Raw genomic sequence first — 22035 nt, forward strand, 5'->3', positions numbered from 1 at the left:
TTAAAGCCTTTTAGATAATCGAGATCGTAGTTTGTAATTAAAACACAAGTTTTACAGTAGATACATTCTTAGTTTATACTGAATCGGTATGACCAAAGAAACTATTTTCTTCAAAACATTTTGTGTGAAAAGTATTCATGAGATAAATATACTGAATAAAATATTTTGCTACAGCGACTTATTACCGAAAATGAAAAAATTACCACTAACTCCACCTATTGGCAAACGCCGTAAATTTATGCTTGATATGAAAACTCGGAAAACATTCAGCGGCGAGTTCGTGAAAATTTTGCTAGATGGCGCTGTTCTCAATATTGCCAAACCTAGTATTTTCCTCTGTTTAATTCAAGAGTTGTAGGTCAATATCATAAAAAGTAATATTTCCTTTATAATAATAGTATAGGGTAAAATGTCACAGTAATATATTGGAAAAACGACAGGCATTGCAAACTAAAGACTATCATTATTTCTTAGTAAGCTCGAGTTAATAAATTGTTCGCCATAAACTATTTCCTCGGGGAAATGGTTGTATATTGTATTTTCTCTTGGTTACCAATATTCATGTAGGAGTGTTTTGTACTGTAATAAGTTCTTTTATATTAATTATGTTATCAATTTACTTAGCTAGAGACTTTACTCTTCAAAATCAAAATGTGATTTTTATCCTACTTTATGACTTCTTTTCACATTACAAGATTTAAAATATTTTTAACAATATACGAATAAATAAGTTTAGGATTAACAGTTGCACGATTATTTTGGGAAATTTCATGTTTTTTCTAGAGTTTCTCACGTAGAGTGCCTACAAGGCAATGATGAATAGATCTCGTTCTATAGATCAAAATTAATTGTCTTCTTGAATGAGCCGTATTGTTGTTATGATTTGTGTTAAGTCAGCTATTTAATTGATCATTGTTTGTCAACATGTTTGTTTTATAATTAACTAGCCGTCAATAGCGAGAGAGTATGAATTGAAAACTGTTCCGTACGTACATTTATTTATAACAATTAAATTAGATACCCGAAAAAATATGCTCACGATGAAATTCGTAGTTGATGCATGTTACATGAACCTTATTTTAGCATCGTTATATCAACTTCTTACATGTCATTCTAAAGATTTCAGATAATTTCACCGATGATCAGAGTTTAATAACTTAATATGAATACACTATTTATTTAATTTCTTGTTTAAAAATTATACACATGCCATGTTTGATTCACTCTAGCAGCCGGTGTATTAAGAACAGCGTGTATTAATATTTGAATCTCAATAAACGTTCACATAACTCGAGAATAATAACATATTAAGATTCCCAGTTGAATGAAAACACGGAACCCAAGTGAGAACAGGTCAACAATAAAACAATTTGCTTGTATCATAAACTATAGCAGCCGTGCGAGTCACCGACGCTGAACAGTTTTGAGCAAAATCATAATAAACATCGATGCCGCCGTCCATGTTAGCAAAACACAGCTCACTTCAACACCAGTAGCACGGAGATTTTCAATCAGCCAACATTGCGCTAAGAATCAAATAAACCTTTATTTTTCTATAGAATTAAATTAATTAATATATATTATATAAATTCAGAATATATTTTATTATATTGCATCTGGTTTTTAATATAATGCTGTGTATAAAAAGTTGATTACGGGATGTGAAGTACAGGAAAGGAAATGCATCGTATCGTATTCTTCCTATTTGCGATCTCCGTCGTTGTCACCATGCAGGTAAGTTTATTATAATTAATATATTATATTCTATGAAAAATATTACAAAATACAGACTAAGCGATAAATTTGCCGCAGAATTCTGACTGTATTTTAAAGAACATCATTTGTTAATGTATGTATTAAAACGGCATGATGAGCTAATATATTATCAAGGCACATTTATTTCTTGTACGATTTCTTCATCAAAGTAACAGCGAAAGTATAGGGGTAACTTAAAAATGTCAGTCAAGTTTGTTTCTTCCACGAATTTAAATAAATCTCAAATATAAATTAATGGCTTTAGCTGTTACTATAGATATGTATGAAGAAACTGGCCGTAAATGCAGAAAGACAATAAGTTCTGAATTGAAGACATTTTTCTACACTTCACATTGTTTAAAGAAGATTGAATTACAGGAACGATACGGCGTTTTTCATGTTTCTTTTATTCTGACTCGTAAACTTAACAGTGAGTGTTGTTTTCACTGCCATTGTTGAATTTTTGTTTACTTTCACCCCGCGGCCGATAAGCCGAGATTGCCAGCGCAAAGTCAGTCAACAACACATTAAAAGGTCAAAATTATGCACTTGAAATGATTCTATCGGACGGGAATTTTGTGGCATAATCTTGAGGATACAATTCTCTACATTGTGTTTCTATACGGTTCTTTGGAAAAAAATCTTCAGAGCACTTGTTTCTAATCATTCTTCTTCAATCTTGTTACTTTAATTAATTTAAATTTACCTTATAAAATTAGTATTTTTATACCAACTATAATTTAGCTACAGAAAATGATAATTGTCGACGAAAATACACTAAAATTATTACACTAACATAAAGAATGAAGTAATGAATAAAAGGCAAACTCTTTATCCATGGAATTAATTCGGTAATGGGAGAATGACAATAATATTTTCATTAGTACCCTACAATATATCAGCTTCTATTTAAAACTAGTGCAAATTATGTACAAACTAACAGCAAAAATACTTTACGAGTTGACCTAAATACGGGCCATTTTCTTTGACATAATGTTCTTTTTTAAGGGTAAATTTAAATATGGTACTAGTGCAGCCGTATTCAAACGTTGCCTCATTAGCCCGTGCTTGTTACTTTTGTGACTCTCCGAGGATTAACAGTGCTAATGGGTAGCACTAACGATAAAATATGTCAGAACAAAAGTTAGTTTCTGTTTTAATGTTAATAAGAATTTTATTTACTAAATTATTTGCTATTAAAATTATAAAATACAAGAAAGTGTATAAAAGTTTAGAAGAGAAAATATTATTTCCAGTATCTTGTAACAATTTTATCTTGTTTTCTTATTCTTCTTTTTAGCCTTTTTCATACCCACGCTATCCAACATTGTGACATGTAAAATACTTTTTTATAAACATTGATAGACAGAGAATTTTCGTAGAGACCCGATTCTTCTTCGATTAAATGGATAAACTTTATAACTATTGACTAACGACATCCACCTAGGTATCGACCAATTTTATATGAATGTCTGTACCGCGATTCTGTTCAGTCGGTACCAACGAGTATCGAGTGTATGACATTTAAAATGTAATGCAGAAATAGTTCCTACGCTTACCACTAGAGGCGCTGATCAGATTTTCATACACATCTTTTTTGACAGCAAGCCAGTTGTCGATAGTCAATAGTGGTAGAGAATCGTTTTACTGATCAGCGCATTTAGCGGGTCCTAAAAAAGAAATTTCGAAACATTTTAAATGTCATACTCTCGATACTCGATAGTACCAACTACAGAAAATAGCGCTACAATATTATGTCCATGTTACGTCCACAGAAATAGTCCAAAATATAAACATCCTTGGAATTTCGCCAACATTTTAAGCAATATTAAAAAATTGTTGTTGTTCAAAACGATTAGTATTTTGTAAACAAAATTCTAAAAGTCTTACTGGAGCAATTGTCAAGAATATTTTTTTCTGTTGCGAGTGCTGTTGTTGAATGAATCAGAACAATAAATAAACAAATAACAGAAACCAACAAGCATAAACACTGTTTTAAGACCTGCTAATTAGGTATTTAATATATTCATAAATGAATAAACAAATCTTAGTATATTTTCCTATAAATTATAAACCAATCAAATCTTTATTATATTCAGTTATACGCAAATTTAGTTCAGTTTTATACTGACAGTAATTAGCTAAAATACTTTACTGACTAATGACGGCGTTATAAGCAAACGATAAATGCTACGCCGTTGCATATCTCTAATGTACAGCAAAATAAAATTCACAATAAAAGACATTGCCAAAAAGCTAACAAGCCGTCCTTTCTATTCCATCTATACTAATATTATAAAGCTGAAGAGTTTGTTTGTTTGTTTGTTTGTTTATTTGAACGCGCTAATCTCGGAAACTACTGGTCCTATTTGAAAAATTCTTTCAGTGTTAGATAGCCCATGTATCGAGGAAGGCTATAGGCTATATATCATCACGTTACAACCGATAGGAGCAGAGTACCAGTGAAAAATGTTACAAAAACGGGGAAAATTATGATTCTCTTATGTGACGCAAGCGAAGTTGCTCGGGTCAGCTATTCTCAATAAAAGACATTGCCAAAAAGCTAACAAGCCGTCCTTTCTATTCCAGACGACGGATTTCCAGGATAACCTAATACAAGGTTACCGGTCGCTGATTGCGGACATTCAGATACGTACACAGAAGTCCCGGGAGGATATGGACACGCTCGTCTCCCAAATAAAACTACTCATGAAGAACGAGGCCGACAAAGCAATTAACTACATGACCGTTTATCTCGAACAGATCTCTTTGTACTTCCAAGTAAGTTTATACTGTTGTATTTGTGTATACGTAAATAAAAATATAAACAAATAAACATACGTACATAATAACACACATAGATGCGTATATAAACATAAACATAATATATATAAATATCTTAGACACAATATGGGGCTCCAACCGTACATCCTATTATGTAAGTAATAGTACCTATGTATGTACATATGTTTGGAGTTATTGTATTGTATGTTACCTTTTATGTAAGTAAAAATCTCAGTTAAACTCAAACAGTCATCTGATTTTAAACTGAGCAGAGCATGTACTTTAGTAGCAAAACAACAGCCGATATACACACTTTTCACAACATACATGTTATACAGATTTTAAACATACCTACCTATACATTTTGGCTGTTTGAGGGTTCAAGAAGACTGCTTATTTCAATCCCTACACGTGTCTTGTAGTATGTTTTGAGAAAGGTTACTGCAGGTGTTTTATTATATTCTCGGTTTACAGATGAATGGATTTTTATGTCTTGTTATAAAAATATTTATGTTACGTCATATTCATTGAAGGATGGACACCGGAAGAGTAATCGTGCAATATACACCGATTGTATAACACAATGAATGTTTTACAACTACATCAGTATCAAAAATAAGACATCTTTAACATAACAACACGACACAAAATATTTTAACTTTTATGTTGTTCAACATTATTTTGAGATCTTTGTTGGCCGAAATATAACTTTAAATAATTGAGCAAAGTTATTGTTATTATTATAAGTGGATATGAGGGGAAGACGTCTTTTATCTTACGCTAAAATCCCATCAGGGTTTGATAATATCTATCAAGAAAAACCACAAATTAAAAAAAACAAAAAAAAAACATAATTTTTTACCGTCAAACAAAAACAAAACAAAGCGATAGCGAACAAATGTTTGGAAACGAAAAAAAACATTTTTTACTGTCATTCACTACTAAAAATCTTCGACCGAACAACATATCCGATTACAAGATTCATTTCGTTCTCAGGTGATAATACACGACCGTAAGCCTCGGAACGGGACGCACTGCAAAGAGAGCATAGTAAAGCTTCTCGGGGAAAACCTGCAGCTAGCCGACGAGAATGTCACATTGTGCCTCGCCCTCGGCTACCAAAGAGTTCAGAGATTACCCGGTAAGGCTATCAAACTTTATACCCCTGTTGAGAATTCAAAGGATAGAATTCTTTTAAGGCTGCTGATATTACAATGTGTTTATATACAGAAGAGATAGTGACATTTTATAAAGTTGATGGTGTTAATAATAAACAGTTTTTTTTTCGGAACTTCATTTCTACTTATAAACGAGTGACAACAGTTAATAATTCTCTTAACACAGTAGTTTTCATTGTTTAGCTAGTTTGCGCGTTTCCTAGCTTTAAGCAAAATTCCTTTAATAACCTAGTATTAAATAAAATAAATCAAGAAATACTTCAATGTAGATTGTTTTAACTGAATAGACTCCACGTTGAAACAAAATTCCAAAAGGTGCTTACGTTAGTTTTAGTTATAGCGATAGTATATGGTAATGAATTTTATAGACAGATCTTAATTTAGTGTACCAATTCAATCGCATATTTACAATCAACTTGTAATATGCAAATAGTATTTTCAGTTATCCGCTTGCACAGGTATAACAACATCAGATTAACAACTAATCATCAACATACATAATACAGATTAGCAATATCAACAAGCTCTGATTAATCGACTACTAGTAAACAATGTGTGACCGATATATTGACAATGATTATGCTAACATAGACCACGTCCGTTTATAAACGCGAACTATTCTGATGCGGTTGGCTGTTTAACTACGGTTTCCTGTTTGTAGTACGGACTACATGATTTGTGTTACTAGGTTTAGTAGTTGAGGGTCTAAACCTCCTAAACCTAGATTTAAATGCGCCCCTAAACATACAATCTAACAAAGATAAATATTTTTTTAATCTTCTTGAAAAACTCTCTGCGTCTCTAACGCCATCTACATTCAACTTTTGAAAACTTTTAACTTATTTGTAAATTGTTTTATCGGACTCTATCGGAAATATTAAAGTTTTTATAGCTCTACTACAACAATTTTTATTGAAATATTTTGCCAAAAATATGCTACAACTAACACGTTTCACTAAAGAAAACAAAGTCAAAAATTTTAAAAGCAAATAGGGTATCCGAAAACGTGTATTGTTTGGTTAAAATCTAAACTGTTTGCGGACAAACCTCCGGCGTCGCTTCGGCTTTGTCAACCTACATACGTCCGTATTATTTTGGGACGATACTCGGTGTTTATAAGGCCGTATTTCCGTTATACTGACAACACAGGTAGCGTGGAAGATAAACCGTGCAATGAGTAATAACAGCTGGCCAATGTTTATAAGTTAGACTGCTCACTTACGCTGGGTAATTTGCGGTATCATGTTCGGTGAGAACGTATTTTTCAACTAACCACTTCAACAACGTATTATTTTCAATACCGTATGACTATTTTTGCCTCCTCTAAATCTACAAACTAACGTCTGAGTACAAATTAGAACTATAGATGGCGTTATTGTATAATATTGTTATCTGTAAAATTGCTAGACATAATCGTATGTTCACTGAATTTTTGCATAACTTTTGTAGTTTTACCGTGCATATTTCTATCACTGAGGATACTAGCTGACATTTTCATTTCTTTACAATTTTAATCAGAGTTAAAATAACAATATTTCAAAGACCAAAAGATCAGATCAGACAACACAAAGCAGTGACGTCAAAACATTTGTTTCATAGAAAAGTTGAACGTACACTTCGAAACGCTGGACAACTTGAAGAAGTATTCAGCGTCGAAGTTGTTCGAGTGTCAGAAACAGCAGCAGGTCGGCGGCAACTGTTCCCATGAGAGTCAAGACCTCGAGAGGACCGTGGTAAGTGTCTCGTCTTTTGTTCACAACTTCTGAACATGTGTTATTTATTTAATGTTTACTGTTATAACCAGCTGTAGTCGATTTCATAATTGAATGGCTTGGTTTTGTACAATGGTATTTATTTTTTGACAAAGAAAATATATCGATTGTGTCTGTTCTCTAAAGGTTTGTCCCACCCATTATCAATGCAAAAAAGTAGTCTGCCCGTTACTCATAAATGGCCGAACCACTGAAATTATTGAGATGATTGGCATGGCAATAGTTATTACCAGAGAAAAGATAGTAATAATGTAATATAATACTTCTTGAAATACTTTCTATATGAACATGTACAAGACATTAGAATCTCTAAACAGATGATTTTTTTTTTTCAAAGGCCATTGAGTTTTCATATTCTGTAATTCAACAGCCATTACTGTGAAATTAGTAATAACGTCTTGAAATTCAAGCAAAAACCCAAGCCATTGAAATATTCCGTGAACTGCAGCCACTAGTGGCTACTTCAATTACTGGTTTTAATTTGCACAAGCTGTACGCAGAGCTTTTAGTGTCAATATATAAAGTGTGAAACTAGTAGCAGAGATAGTTAGAAGTGCGCTCTCAAGGGGGTAGTTTAGTAAGAACCGGACACTGTTATATATCAAGTTTGTAAACTAGATTTCATGACATGTTTGTGTAAACGTTTAATATATTGAACTAAAGTCACACAGTTGAGCTTACTTTATTACTAAAAAAATCCACGATTATGTCAATTGATGTTCTATAGGTATTCGACATTAAGTTTGCGATTTTAAGACAGCTTAAACAAAACTAGAATAATCACTACTAAATATACTTTTTAGTTTAATATTTAGGAAAATATTATATTAAGTGCTAATCATTGTTGCGCTTTATGCTAGCGTCAGATTTGCCTTGAGATAGTTCGTGATCGAAATCATTGTCATGGCAACGCCACGCGTTGATGCGGGTCCGCTATAATAATATATCTACTCATTAAATAGACGCTGCGTACACAGAAAGGGATACTGTATGTATGTACTAGCATACTGTACATTTATTTTAATAATGACCCGATGTTTTTTCCCTATTACAGTTTCTGTACGAAACATCACCGTTCCCGGTGGTGATGGCAGAGATAGCGATTCACGGCTTCAAAGAGGTGTCGGACCTTAGCGTGTGCCTCAAGGACATCATTTCAAGAATGATGACACACTCTGTCAAGGTCATAGGAGACTTCAACAGATGCATCCACAATATAGAGATGCCCAAACTTAAATATTTACTCAAGTTCATGAAGAAGTATGCTTGATCTAACTCGGGCTTTCAAGGGCTGTCACATCCTAGTTGGTATAAGTCGCTTCAAAATATAAATTCGCAGTTTTCCAAATTAAACTTTGGTGTAGCACTCTCTTTTGCTTTAGATTTAACATTTCATTATTATTTTAATTTACCAAATCGTTCTGTTTTTGATTTTTAGTTGTAATATTGGTTTATGTCAAAATTTAACCAATTTAACAATTTACAATAAAACTCAAGGTTCCTTTTAGTGACAACCCTACGTGTGATTGGACTGAATGTATGTAAATAATTTTAATAACATAAATTTTACGTAATGACATAAAAATATAATGTTATTATGTGTTAGTAATAACAATTTTATCGGAATGTAGTAAAAGATAATTTTATTAATGTAACAACGACAAATGGCTCAAATAAATAAATCTGAATTTTCTTGTATTTTATTGAATAATTTATTTTTGGTAACTATTGAAACGAAATAAATTCACTCATTTTAAATGTGTGTTTTTTTCATTCAATTTTTATTTGAAAATTAAGTCAAGATTCAATTCTCCCAGGGAAATTCCCTACCACTATCAACTATCAAGAAATAATGTTTAAATAAATGCTAACTTAATCTGTATTGTAAGATAATTTTTCTAAGAAAAAAATAAATATCACACTCCCACTACTTAATTACGTCATCTATTATAGAAAATCACACTTCACGCTACTGTATATTACTCAAATAGCATAACCTTTAAAAGGCAATGTACTCTAAAAATACTATTTTAAATCGACTGTAACGTCTGTTCTGAGTGAAAATTCAAAGTTGTTGAAAATTCATGAAAGATTTTCCAACGTGTTACGTCACTACTTCCTTATGCATTGCGTTCTATTCGACTCAATGATTCGATTCATTGAATTTCAGCAAATATGGTGGAAACCACTTCTCTGTGAACTTAAAATGGCGATAAGACGAGAGTACGTATCTTTTATGAGAACAAAGTGATATATCGAATAACAAAACCATTCGTTCAGCCAATTATGTATTCAGGTATTTCAAATTATCTAAGAAACTGTAAAGCAGCTTTACCGAAACGGTCGAAAAGATAATAAGTACGACTATTTGGAATAAATTATGTACTTTTTTCCAATGGTACGATATAAAGGATATTTTGAATTATAAGGTATATATATTTGTGTCATATTATCTATGTCAAATATACATGACTAGCTGACCCGCGCAACTTCGCTTGCATAAGAGAGGATGGGTCAAAATTTTCCCCGTTTTTGTAACATTTTTCACTGGTTCTCTGCTCCTATTAGTAGTAGCGTGATGATATATAGCCTATAACCTTCCTCGATAAATGGACTATCTAACACTAAAAGATTTTTTCAAATCGGACCAGTAGTTCCTGAGATTAGCGCGTTCAAACAAACAAACAAACTCTTCAGCTTTATAATATTAGTATAGATATGTAAAGCAGACTAATACTTTCAAAAACATCCTTTCCTGTGTTCAAAAGCTTTTACTTTGACAAAATACTTTAGAACTATTGAAACTTAACCGTAAGTATCGACAGCGAAGAAATCCTTCTGAGGGTTAACGTTGCTAACGCCATCTATTGCGCTATGTCCGAACTACTAACACCCCAACAGTCCTCCACTGACTTCGAGAGAAAGGCTCTACGTTTGCCACAACCCTTTTTGTATATATATGTCAGAAACAAGCCAGAACAGGGTTTGTTATTTTGATGGTGCTATTAAAATAATCTAATCATGAAACTTATTTAGATTAATTTGAATTTACAATAACTAATGCGGTTTTATGGATAAGAACATACGCACGCTTTTAAAAACTACCTTGCAGTAATAGTAGTCTGAAACAATGAAATCCTAATAAATCAAGGGAAAAGGTAAAATACTCGTTTTTGGCAACATTTATTTACCACTAGCCCAGGAATAATAGAGACAATAAACTGGCAACTTATTTTTGCATTAAAAAGGCCAACAGAGTTTGTCATATCAATGACAATTACACTAGGCATGTGGGAAAGAAGTATACACTATCTAAAGCATTCCCATAGGACTTTGTCAATCACAAATCGTATTAAAACTCTATCTTGTCACTAGAATATAAACCATACTTTCAAACTAATCGATATTTCCACTGTTTATCTGTTGCACTTTATATACTAAATATTTGAACCAAATTTAATGAAATGAACTTATAGCATAGAGATGAATTCAATTCATGACTAAAAATCAAATTAAACTCCTTTTTTCGCCAACTCCTAATTACTTATTATATTTATACAGTGTTTTGACATTCCATTTTGAAACTGTTTATGAGTGAAAAAGGTATAACACAACTAATCAGAGCTAGCACGAAGTTAATTAGTAAGACATTTTAAGTTTTATTGTACCCAAAAAACAACTCTACATCACATTTTGACATACTGCCATATCAAAAATTACGTTCATCTGAATCAGCTGTGCATAGAGAAGATCACTATCAACACAAAAAGGTAACATTTGATATAAAAGGTACCATTCTCACTATTTCAACGTGTTATTTGATGTGAATCCGAACAGAAAACAGTTTTCTACGAAACAGCGATTTGATTTGCACAAGCGGATGTATCTTTTGTATTCTTTCTTAGTATTTTATAGTGATTTATTTGTATCAAAAAGGTTTTGTGATAATAAATGAATCTGACTAAAGACCAAAAACAATACGATAAGACGAAATTTAATAACTAATAAGTAACCTGACTTATTAATCATTGCATTAGTGTGATCTAATGAATGATTAATTTTTCAGTAAGAGTAATAGTTTGGGTTAAAGATTTTAACCAAAAAACTATTAAATGTCACGTTTTTTTGACAATGTTAACTCGGAGTACTAAAAAGGTAAATAAAAAACAGTAAATATCTGATAACATAATAGTAATAACTTTTTTCAGGAAGGACACTTACTCGTAGTTAAATAGTTACACAATATACATTACTCTATTACTAGCTAAACCTATTCACAGCTGCTCAAACGAGTCATTCAATAAACCGCGTTATTTTAAGGCTTCAATTCCTACGTCCAAGAGCGTTCATTTAGAAATCGTCACTTAGTATAAACGATTGGTTGTAAGTGAGTACACGCAAACAAAGAAAACGGAGGAAATGCCTTATTTGACGTAGTTCGTTTCAAAGTAGGTTGATATACCTTAAATTGGTTTATAAATAACCTGCTACTTAGTTTTATTAAACAGTGTTTTGTATGAAAAAGTGTGCTTAAAAACTTAAAACTTGGGAAAAGCGTATAATAATAACTTAAAATCAATCTAAATAAGTAAGTTGGAAGAATATAATACACTAAAATGACATTATTAATTACTCTAAAACTATATTTACTATGATATTATCAATAAAAACAAATCTGTTTGTAAACAAAAACCTTTCCCTAATCTCTAAATACCGTAACAATTAAGTTAATGATTCTAACACTAATTATGCAATCCCATTGAGAGCCTTATCAATCAGCGCCCGAGCACTGTTTATTGATGAGATGACCTTGCAAAATGATGATTACCGCCTAACTCACTCAAATATCCTTAATACTATCGATCCAACTGTTGAATATAACATATTTGTATAAAAAAACATTAAGGAAAGTAAAACTATAACGAAAATATAAACGTTCTTCTAAATCATGAATAAATACATGTATTTATGTAAATATAAACCACTCTTAATAGTGTTTTAAGTACAATGAATTAACATGATGTACGTAAGTAATATAAGCCTTAAATGCACGAGATAACGTCACATGATATCAGCTAGATCTATCGATAATGAGTACATAACGCAATTATCGCAAACTCGAGCTTTCATGCCCGATACTGAAGCACTCGACCGATAGCTATCATATACGAACAACCCCATGTTTACATACTATACATAAATTCACTATTCATAATAAACAAACAATAACGAAATGGACTATATTCTTACGAGTAATAAAAGTCAGACAAGGTGTATTGTTTACGTTTCACCATAAAACAGGCTATAAAACTTCAACACTCACCAAAGTAATAAGAACGTCAGCCGAACAAGGTTGGTACTTCAGTAGCCTGCTAAATCTAAGTGTTCGCTGGGCCATCGTGAGCGGACCCACGGGTCGAGACACGTGGATGAGCGGAGAGGAAGGCGGGCGAGACGGCGGAGTCGACACAGGCGGCACGTTACGACGAACAGTCTCCAAAGGAACAGTCCTGGCCACCAAAGTGTCACTGCCCACAGAATTCACACTGCCACTGAACATGTTCATCAAATCCCCGATAGACCCGCCACCGCTCGAACCACCACCACATCGCAACTTGTCCAAATCCGTCAAACTCGACCCACGACGAACTCGAAGCCGCGAACCGCTCGTATTCGAACGGTTCTGGTATCCAGTCCCTTGATCCCGGCGGACATCAGCCTCGCTGATCGCCTGACCTTTCCTACTTCGGAACATAATGTAAATGCTACACCACACATGAACGTCTACAATAACACTGAGCGTTAACACCTGAGCGCGAAGAATTTGCATACAAACGAGTGATAGGTGCGATATCAATAGGGCCACGGTCGCCCGCAGGATGTCGCTATCGCGTCCTCGCGAGTTTCCGCCGCCATCGCTTGCGCAATATTTCCATACCCCGATCACACTTTCGAATTTCTTCTGATTTTTATTAAGGGGTGCGTACGCAACAAAGTCTGTTAACGGACTGAGCGGGATCGCGTAGTTTCGTATGTGCGTATGTATGGAGCAACCGAGCTGAACTAATGAGGTGATCGGGTTCAAAGGCGTCAGGGGTCTCTGCAGGCGGCCATGCCACTGCGCTAATAGCCATCAGATCCAAGAAATAAAAGCATCTGATCCAAAACAATAAAAAATCGTTAGATACCCGTTGTATATAAAAAGTAAGAGTGCTACCTATATTAACTCGAGAAGCCCTTTCTCGATCAGCCGGAGGCGGAATTGAACAAGGGAAAAATGTATTGTATTTTCAAAAGGTTCCGTTCCTATAGTGTTGATATTCTTTTAGTAACTGAGCCGCTTTTGTTATTAGAAAATGAAATACATAATAATTAATGAGTTTATTTATTTTGGATCCCTTTGAAGCTCACCTTTAGCAAAGTTGTTAAGTAAGTAATAATAACGTCAAAATTACGAAAAGCTATTATTGTTAGATAGAAGTTGTGAGTTATACGTACAACAGGTGTCAGAAATAGATGGAAATAATTAGAACGTGGGATCCTTCGTCGCTCGTCAACGTCTTTTGAAAAGAACAATAATATTCCGTCGGCAATTCTGTGTAGGTCCTTCATGTCTCGCGACAGTCGGAAACAGATATACACATAAAGAGGTGGAGATTTTGTGAGGTAACATATTACATCGACTTGATTTCCCTGTGACATTTATCTATGAATAGTTCTGCGTTAGATCAAATAGTGTGGATGACACTGATATTATAAGCCCAATATTACGTATCCAACAGTCTTGTGCTTCCCAAAATAAACCAGTATATGTCTAAAAAGTCACCTATTTACAGAAAACAGGTTATCGACATCGTGGATAGTTTGTCCACATAACTATACATTTTTCAATAACTAATAAACTGGAAATTTTCACTTAACCGAATGAATGGGATTAATTTAGTAGATATAAAGCGTAATGAAGTGTTATTTTACGAGTGTAGTCGGAACGTTCAATCAATTACCTCAAGTTGAGGCGCACAATGAAACAGCCTTTGTATAAATCACTGAATATAACAACACCATGTATAAGTGTAATAGATACAGGAGGTTGATTTTTAGTCTAAGTTAAACTATTAAAGAAATTGATTTTGTATGTTTTTAAGGGACAAAACACAACATTTTGTTAGTATATATGATTTTCGAGCATAATAATATTATGTGCTCTTTGCCTTTCCAAATATGTGAAAATGAAGCTTCGAAGGCTTCCGGGGTCCGAGGGATAAATCAATGTCTTCTTGAAATTGGATACATCCGATTACTGATGTTACAGGACCATTAAATAGATACAGGTCTACTTCTAAGAAACACAGTCCCAAGTGAGTTTCATGTGACCCGAATCGTGTAGAGAGCGTATCAGTAAAGTTAAAATCCAGACAGATTCGTTTGTTTAATATAACGGTGTGTAGACTGCTTGAAATTATTCAAGACTTGTAGCATAAATATTGATAGGTTTTCTTGGATCTTGAAGTATTTTTATTAACTTTCTGACGTCATAATATTTTAAGTCATGCCATTTTTGTGCTGGTTTTATTATGGCGTGGGTTGTCCATCGTAACATAACTTAATCGAGGCATATTTTAAATTCTTAACAGCACAGTATCTATCATCAAAAGACACGATTTGTCAAAGAAAGTTAAATATTTTTCATTTAGTTTTTTTTTTCTAAAATTAAATAAAATACTTTTTAAAAGAATAGCAATTCCATCGCCTGAAACAGTTTTTGTCATCGAAATATTAGACATTGAACTCTCCGTCTGAAGTAACAATTAATTCAATTAGGTACATAAGCATCATACTTGATTACAACACTTCTGTAGACAGCTACACGATTGTCGTGACCACCCATCCATCCACGTGTAATTAATTATTCGACACAGGAAAGCCCGCTTCATAAAAAACAAAACTTTTACTTAAATATCAAGTTGACAATAAGTAATATCGAAGAAACTGTTTTGATTTAATTTCGTGATGGAAAATTACTTTAGCCTCAAGCGAGTTAAAGAAATTAGATCTTATTTACAATAACCACGAAAAAAAAACAATGAGTATTTCTTAGAAAATCTTTAGAAAATGTGCGCGTATAAAGAGCGTGCTACACTCTCTGCCTTCTTCATAAAACTTATATGTATATTTTAAAGTCTACGACTATGCAAGCATAAAGTGCAGTAGCAGTGATCTACACTGGCCTAAAAAGCGGACAATCTTTTGCGAAACAGTTTCTATACAGTCTTTATTCATACATAAAATACGCACAATATAAAATAAGTTCATACTGAACGTATTAAACGGGTAATTGTGATGCAAATCCTCTCAGGTTTCCCACAAGGGGTATAGAAAGTGGGTCAATTAAAACTAACTTGAGTCCACTGATGTTTGCACTGCATAATCTGAGTTTCAAACTTGGATTATAAAGATATTTGTACACTCAACGCAGCGGTATAAAAGCGATAATCACTGGATGTGTGAATATGGACAATTAGTAAGACTTGGCAGTTTATATCATACTTAAATTACAATACTAGTACTACGAACGAGAGCATTTGGATATAACTTATACGTTTATAGGTAGTTCCCATACCAAGGTACGAACAACAATGGTAAATCCAGAACACGTAATGTCGACTTCTATTTAATTATAACGATGTATCTCACAGATGGGAAATGGTAGTTTACATGGGTTCACTAACTCAGACGAGGTACCAGATTGGGACCACTGGACTGATAACGTATTAAACAATAATGTAATGTCTCTTTAATTCGTAATCGGCGTCATACATACAATTCCATACTTTCACCACTCTGAGATATCAGTTTTTCAACGTGAATGACCTACAAACCCAATAAACGACGTGTGTTAAAACCTTTAACATGATATTTCCTGTTAAAAGGACCTACTTCGAAGGACTATTAATACACTTTGTGGTTTTAACGATTCCGTGAAGTGGAGCCGTTAATGTTCAGATTGTTTGATATGTTCAAGAAAATTTGTTTTTGTTACATTTCCCTATAAACTTTATCAACTCCTTTAAGTTATTCTAACAATGCTTATTCAGAGTAATTTGAAAGTTGAATTTTAATATAATATTATTATTTACTCCTTGGAAAATAAACAAACAGAAAAAAAACCCGAGTAACATTTCGTTCAACTTATTACCAAGCTTATTGTTCGTAATCAAGGTCACAGTGTAGGTCAGTCGAAGGCCACACAGAACAGCACTTTGCCATTTTCACACAGAGTGTTAGGTGCCTACTTCTCCACGGGATATAGAGTATTACACTGTTGCTATATGCGTTTGTCTTGTAACTCCAACTACTAGGTTTTGCAATTGCAGTGGAATTGGAATTTCTAGTTTCGGTTGTAAAACGGATAATCTCGGGTATAGAGTTTAAATTCCTATACGCAAATGAGGAACATTATGTGATCAGTCGGATTTTACAAAGTTATACCAAAAATTGTTATTGTAACAAATCTTAACCAATATTCTACAAGACTTGGCTTTGATATTTCAATGTTTGTTCTTAAATGTAGATATCACAATTTATAATAACGGTAAACTAACGCTCTTAGCTCATTTATTAGTTTGAAAACGCATAATTAAATATATCAAAGCAAGTATCCAAGTAAATATAAAACATTATCCCTTCAAAATAACAAAAAGATATTCCAATCTATTGAATCATAATAAAATTTGTCCCTCCAAAACCGTTTTAACAATCCAGATAAACCGAACCTTTTCCCCAAGAAACAAACATATTGAACGTAGATAAATTTCATTTCCTCATCCGAAACCAATAACATAGTAGCCCCATGACATAAATCAATAATACTATTACTATCATTTCTCCATTAAAGGTTTGGCAACCTCAATTGTGTAGACAAGTTAATTAGTGTGGCCATTAAATCGTCAGTGAGCCTATGAAACAGCAGGAGATCCCTCCTGTAGGGCTAGACGCTCTTACTAGAGAATGTTCGGCACTTATCGCGGTAATAAATAGGACGAGAATTCGGTGGTGTCCTTATAACGGTCGATAATGTTTGTTATAGAAAGGGTTGAGGTTGGTAGTTATTTCGTATTATGTAAGAAATGTGTGTATGTTGATGATATGGATGATGCCTTATAGTTGTAAACGTTAAATAAGTATGAAGTTCAAAAGTTTTAAGTTCCCGAATCGCAAAGTTAAAAAAATATATTTCGTAGTCTTTTTATTACAGATGCGTATTAAAACATTACACATTAACTTTTGATATAAATACCGTAAATAAAAGTCATAGAATATAATTTTTTGAGTTGTTAAAGGATTGTAAATTGCTAACGAAATCTTTGATACATAGTCAGAGAATACGTGACACAGAAATGTGGACATCCTTATCGATCTGAAAACGTCATTGCCGTCGAAGTACATTTAAATTCATTTGTTTATCTATAATAGTTTCACTTCACTTACATACTAATTATTTTGCACTTTTTGCTCGTAACCGTATTTACCATACCTAAATAGAATATTCTTTAAAATTTGTTTTTCTTCACGTATTTCGAATTTATTAAACTGGGACAATGTAACGTTGAACTCAAATTTAATCTGCCCGTATAATTATTCAATTAATTCTGAAATTGACATCGTTGATAAGACTTACCTGGTCCAATGACTGCTGTTTTAATTCTCCATCAACGAAATAATGTAAACAATATGAACAGTAAAAATCATTATTAATCAAAGGCGAAAGATGCAGGTGTTTTTTTATATAAAAACGCAACATAACATAACTAAAGATAAAAATAACGGAAACACAAACAAAAATAAAAAAAATTGGTAAAAAAAGGACATCAAATTTAACAAAAAAATATATAACTTTTGAATTTACGAATAAAATAACAAAACAAAATAAATCAAAAGTGTACGTAAACAAAAATGACAACCAACAATTTTAAATAAAAGTTAGAATAATAAATAATAAAATATATTTTCCCGCATCCATCGTCAAAAATCGAAAAATTACTCACGTTCAGCTGCATCACGATCTTATTGTACGCCCGATGCCACCGCTGTTTCGGCGTCAGTTTCGGCTGCTCCGGCTGATATTCCACCGTATCTTCATCAGCTCGTTCCTGCTCATCAGATTCTCTAAACACACTATCTTCTTCAGGATACTGTTCATCAGACTCTTGGAACTGTTCCTGATCTTCATCGAATTTCTCTCTCTCCTCTCTAAACGTATCCTCCTGGTCTTGCATATCATAAGTATCATCGTCATCACGGTATTCCTCGACCTGGTCATCGTAACCTTCAGCTTCGTTGAAGGCATCACTCTCGTCCGGCACTTCGTGGTACGTAGTGCGTTCGTCTTGGAACGTGACTTTTGATTTGTCTGTGATTGGTTCTGCGGAAATAAACAGGCATTAGAACATAAGTAGATTTGTAGGTTACATTAGTTTCAATATCATCCATCAATTATCGTAAAAGACTATGTTTTCGTACAAAAATTATTATAGAATTTTTAAAATACCATGATAAAGAACTATTGTATTGAATCAATATTCTTTACCTTCTTGTGTTGTCGGCACTGCAAGTTTCTCTTCAGGATGAAAAGAACTTTGCGAGGTTCTACGATCAACAATCGACGGCGTTTGACTGTGATAGCTGTCTACCGAAGGCTTCCTCATTTGAGGCACAGTCCTTGTCGGCGATGCCTGTTTCTGCAAACTAGGGCTCGGCACCTCCGACAAACGCCTCTCCTCGGGGACTTCTTCGAGAATGGTATCATGATATTCATCGTCACGATACCTGTCCAAAGACGTCCTATCGCGGTCTATTGTTTGATCGTATTCAGTCTTATGATACTCGTCCTCGTAGGCACTTTCGTCGAAACTCGACTGGGGTAAATCTTCGGGTGCGTCTGGCAACGTCCGCGTGCGACGCACCGAAGGTCTCTGGATGGACTCCTGTCTCCTCAGAGATGGAGTCCGCGGTAAGGTTACGGGCGCTGATGTGGTCACAGTTGACACTGGCACTGATGGCAATTCTTCTGGGACGGATGCTGTTGTAACAGTACTCGTGAACGGTGTTACCGGGGCTACGGATGAAATGAACTGGCTTGTCGGAGCGGTGGTCACTGGCGCCGCATGAGGCGGCTGGCTAACCGCCGGGGCAGCGACCGCCGCTGCGGCTGCGCCGAAGAAACTTCCAAGCTTCTTTGCACCGCCTACCATTAATGAACCAAAAGTAGCAGCACCAGTAAGAACAGTAGTTTGCAGTTGTTGCGCAGGTTGTTGCTGTTGTTGTTGTTGTTGCTGCTTAGCTTGTTGTTGTTGCTGCTGTAGTTGAAGCTGCTGCTGTTGCTGTTGTTGCTGGAATTGCAACTGCTGCGCTTTTTGCTGCTGTTGCTGTTGATACTGTTGCTGCTGTAGAAACTCTTGGTCTTGTTGATACTGCTGATCATGTTGATACTGTTGATCTTGCTGATATTGCTGCTCTTGATATTGCGACTGATATTGTTGATCTTGTTGATACTGATCCTGTTGTTGAAGCTTTTGGTCTTCTTGATACTGTGTCTCATACTGATCTTGATACTGATAATCCTGCTGTTCATACTGTTTATCCTGATACTGGCTTTCCTCCTGATATTGCTGGTCTTGTTGATCATACTGATATTGTTGATCGTCGTATTGTAAATCATACTGTTGGTAATTCTTATCATACTGTTGACTGTCCTGGTACAATTCTTGCTGACTTGTAACAGGCGGTTGAGGTAAATACGACGCTATCGTTGATGGCACAGATTTAGGTATTAACGAATCAATCTCACTAGTAGCAGGATATGTGAACTGCGAAATCGTCTCTGTTTCGTTCCATGATGTCTTTTGAGCTGTAAAATGACAGAAAACACTCACTATAGTATATGAAAACTCTTCACAAATATATTGAAATATACGACTAGTCATGTCTAAAGTGTATAAAAAACTAATGTAAATAATAAATCTGTCCTTTGCACCGGATGTTTTTATCACTCGTGTAACGACATTATTTTGATTGAATCATGTCTGTGTTACATCGATAATGACCTTAACATTATTAGAATATCAGGAATGTCAGCTATTTATAGGAATTTGACTGCCTCCGTGGCGCAGTGGTTTAGGTCGCCACGCCGATACCACTGCAACGGGAGGTCGTGGGTTCGATTCCCACACGGGACAATTATTTGTGCGATCCACAAATAATTGTTTCGGGTCTGGTTGTGCTTTGTGTCCGTTGTTTGTATGTTTGTAAAAGTCCCCGCGACACAAGAGCAATTCTTAGTGCGGGAGTTGTCTTTTTAAAAAAAAAATAAAAAAAAAAAATAAATAAATAGTTGTTTAGAATCCTTTGACCAAATTTATTTATGAACGTAACAATTTTTTATACTTTTAGTTGACGTAAAGTTTACTAACCAGCGGCAGGCGGAGTAGCGTGTGGAGTTTCATCGAAGAAAGGTTGCATCCCATCCTCATCGTAACTACTGCAACAATAAAAAATCGAGATTAATTTACTGTAAGTAAACTAAAAAAATTACAACAGTGACGTCACAAGATAGCAAATTCGTTCGTTCATGGTAAAACATTGTTTCTGTATGAGAAAATACGGCTAATAAGTGTTACATACCTTGTATTATAATTAGTCTCTGGATACTGTTCAGTGGCAGTGGTTGTAAAGTCTTGCTGGTACCCGTAGCTATCGTAACCATAACTCACGTCTGGTATCATTTTCTCGGGTTCTGTGAAATAGGTCAAGTTATATTAGATGAGTTGTAAGTTATAGAGACCGTTTCCTCCAACAATTAATAGGGAAAAGGTAGTCACTTCTTTACAATATTTTATCAGAGCAGATTATTTTAACAGATAGGGTAGAGTATGTATATAACTTTGGAACTTATGGGTCGCGACCTAGTTATAAACCAAGAAGAGTAGTGATATTCGTTCGTAAAGCAATAATTTTCCATAAATAAATAAGTTACAGACACAGAACGCTCACCGGGTACGTAAGGCACGTGCGTAGCTAAAAGCGTGGAGGCGGAGGGGGCGCGGTGATGTCGCGTGAGCGGCGCTGGCGCTTGTGACGTCATCGGCGCCTGTGACGTCAGCGTCGCGAACGTCGACGTCATCGCGGAGTACGAGGACGACAGCGGGGCCAGCGGCGCGGGGGGAGGGAGCGGGAGGCGGCGCCCGCGCGCGCCTCGAAGCGAGCCACTGTCGCCAGAGGGCGGCACGGGGAGCGCCCGACCGCGTTTTGGTGTTGATGATGGCGTCGCTGCAAATTGTGACGTCATACTTTGCATAAGCTTTTCACTGTAGCAGAGCTGCGCTAGCTCGCAGCGGTAACACTTTTAAGCTCAACTTGTACTTAATAGGTACAAATATTCAAGGAACAAGCAGTGTTCCCTTTTTATTGTCCCATGGAGCAGCATATTCTCCTTCCAAGTTTCATTGTTTTAATTTACTTTCTTTAGCTTAAGATCATAAATTATGTAA

At 34.7% G+C, this 22035-nt stretch overlaps 2 protein-coding genes across 5 annotated transcripts in view; one reads left to right on the forward strand and one right to left on the reverse strand.

The window, feature by feature from the left end:
* The window catches only part of LOC142978874 (protein unc-13 homolog B-like), a 373594-nt gene that overhangs the window by 227011 nt on the left and 124548 nt on the right, over positions 1-22035 (reverse strand). For 3 of the 4 annotated variants that reach the window (XM_076123478.1, XM_076123479.1, XM_076123476.1), the window contains exons 13-17: positions 21539-21814; positions 21170-21281; positions 20959-21026; positions 19077-20396; positions 18535-18911 (exon numbers count right to left, since the gene is read on the reverse strand). In XM_076123478.1, coding sequence (XP_075979593.1) covers positions 18535-18911; positions 19077-20396; positions 20959-21026; positions 21170-21281; positions 21539-21814 — 2153 coding nt within the window. The remainder of the gene's footprint in view (positions 1-18534; positions 18912-19076; positions 20397-20958; positions 21027-21169; positions 21282-21538; positions 21815-22035) is intronic. The other variant, XM_076123480.1, reaches the window with a different exon arrangement.
* LOC142978990 (uncharacterized) lies at positions 1324-9261 on the forward strand. The gene is made up of 5 exons (XM_076123662.1): positions 1324-1734; positions 4345-4536; positions 5536-5680; positions 7317-7450; positions 8544-9261. Exons 1-5 carry the CDS (start codon positions 1681-1683, stop codon positions 8757-8759), a joined length of 741 nt encoding a protein of 246 aa, XP_075979777.1. The 5' UTR covers positions 1324-1680; the 3' UTR covers positions 8760-9261.

Source organism: Anticarsia gemmatalis, chromosome 15 (genome assembly GCF_050436995.1).
Source record: "Anticarsia gemmatalis isolate Benzon Research Colony breed Stoneville strain chromosome 15, ilAntGemm2 primary, whole genome shotgun sequence".
Lineage (NCBI taxonomy): Eukaryota > Metazoa > Arthropoda > Insecta > Lepidoptera > Erebidae > Anticarsia > Anticarsia gemmatalis.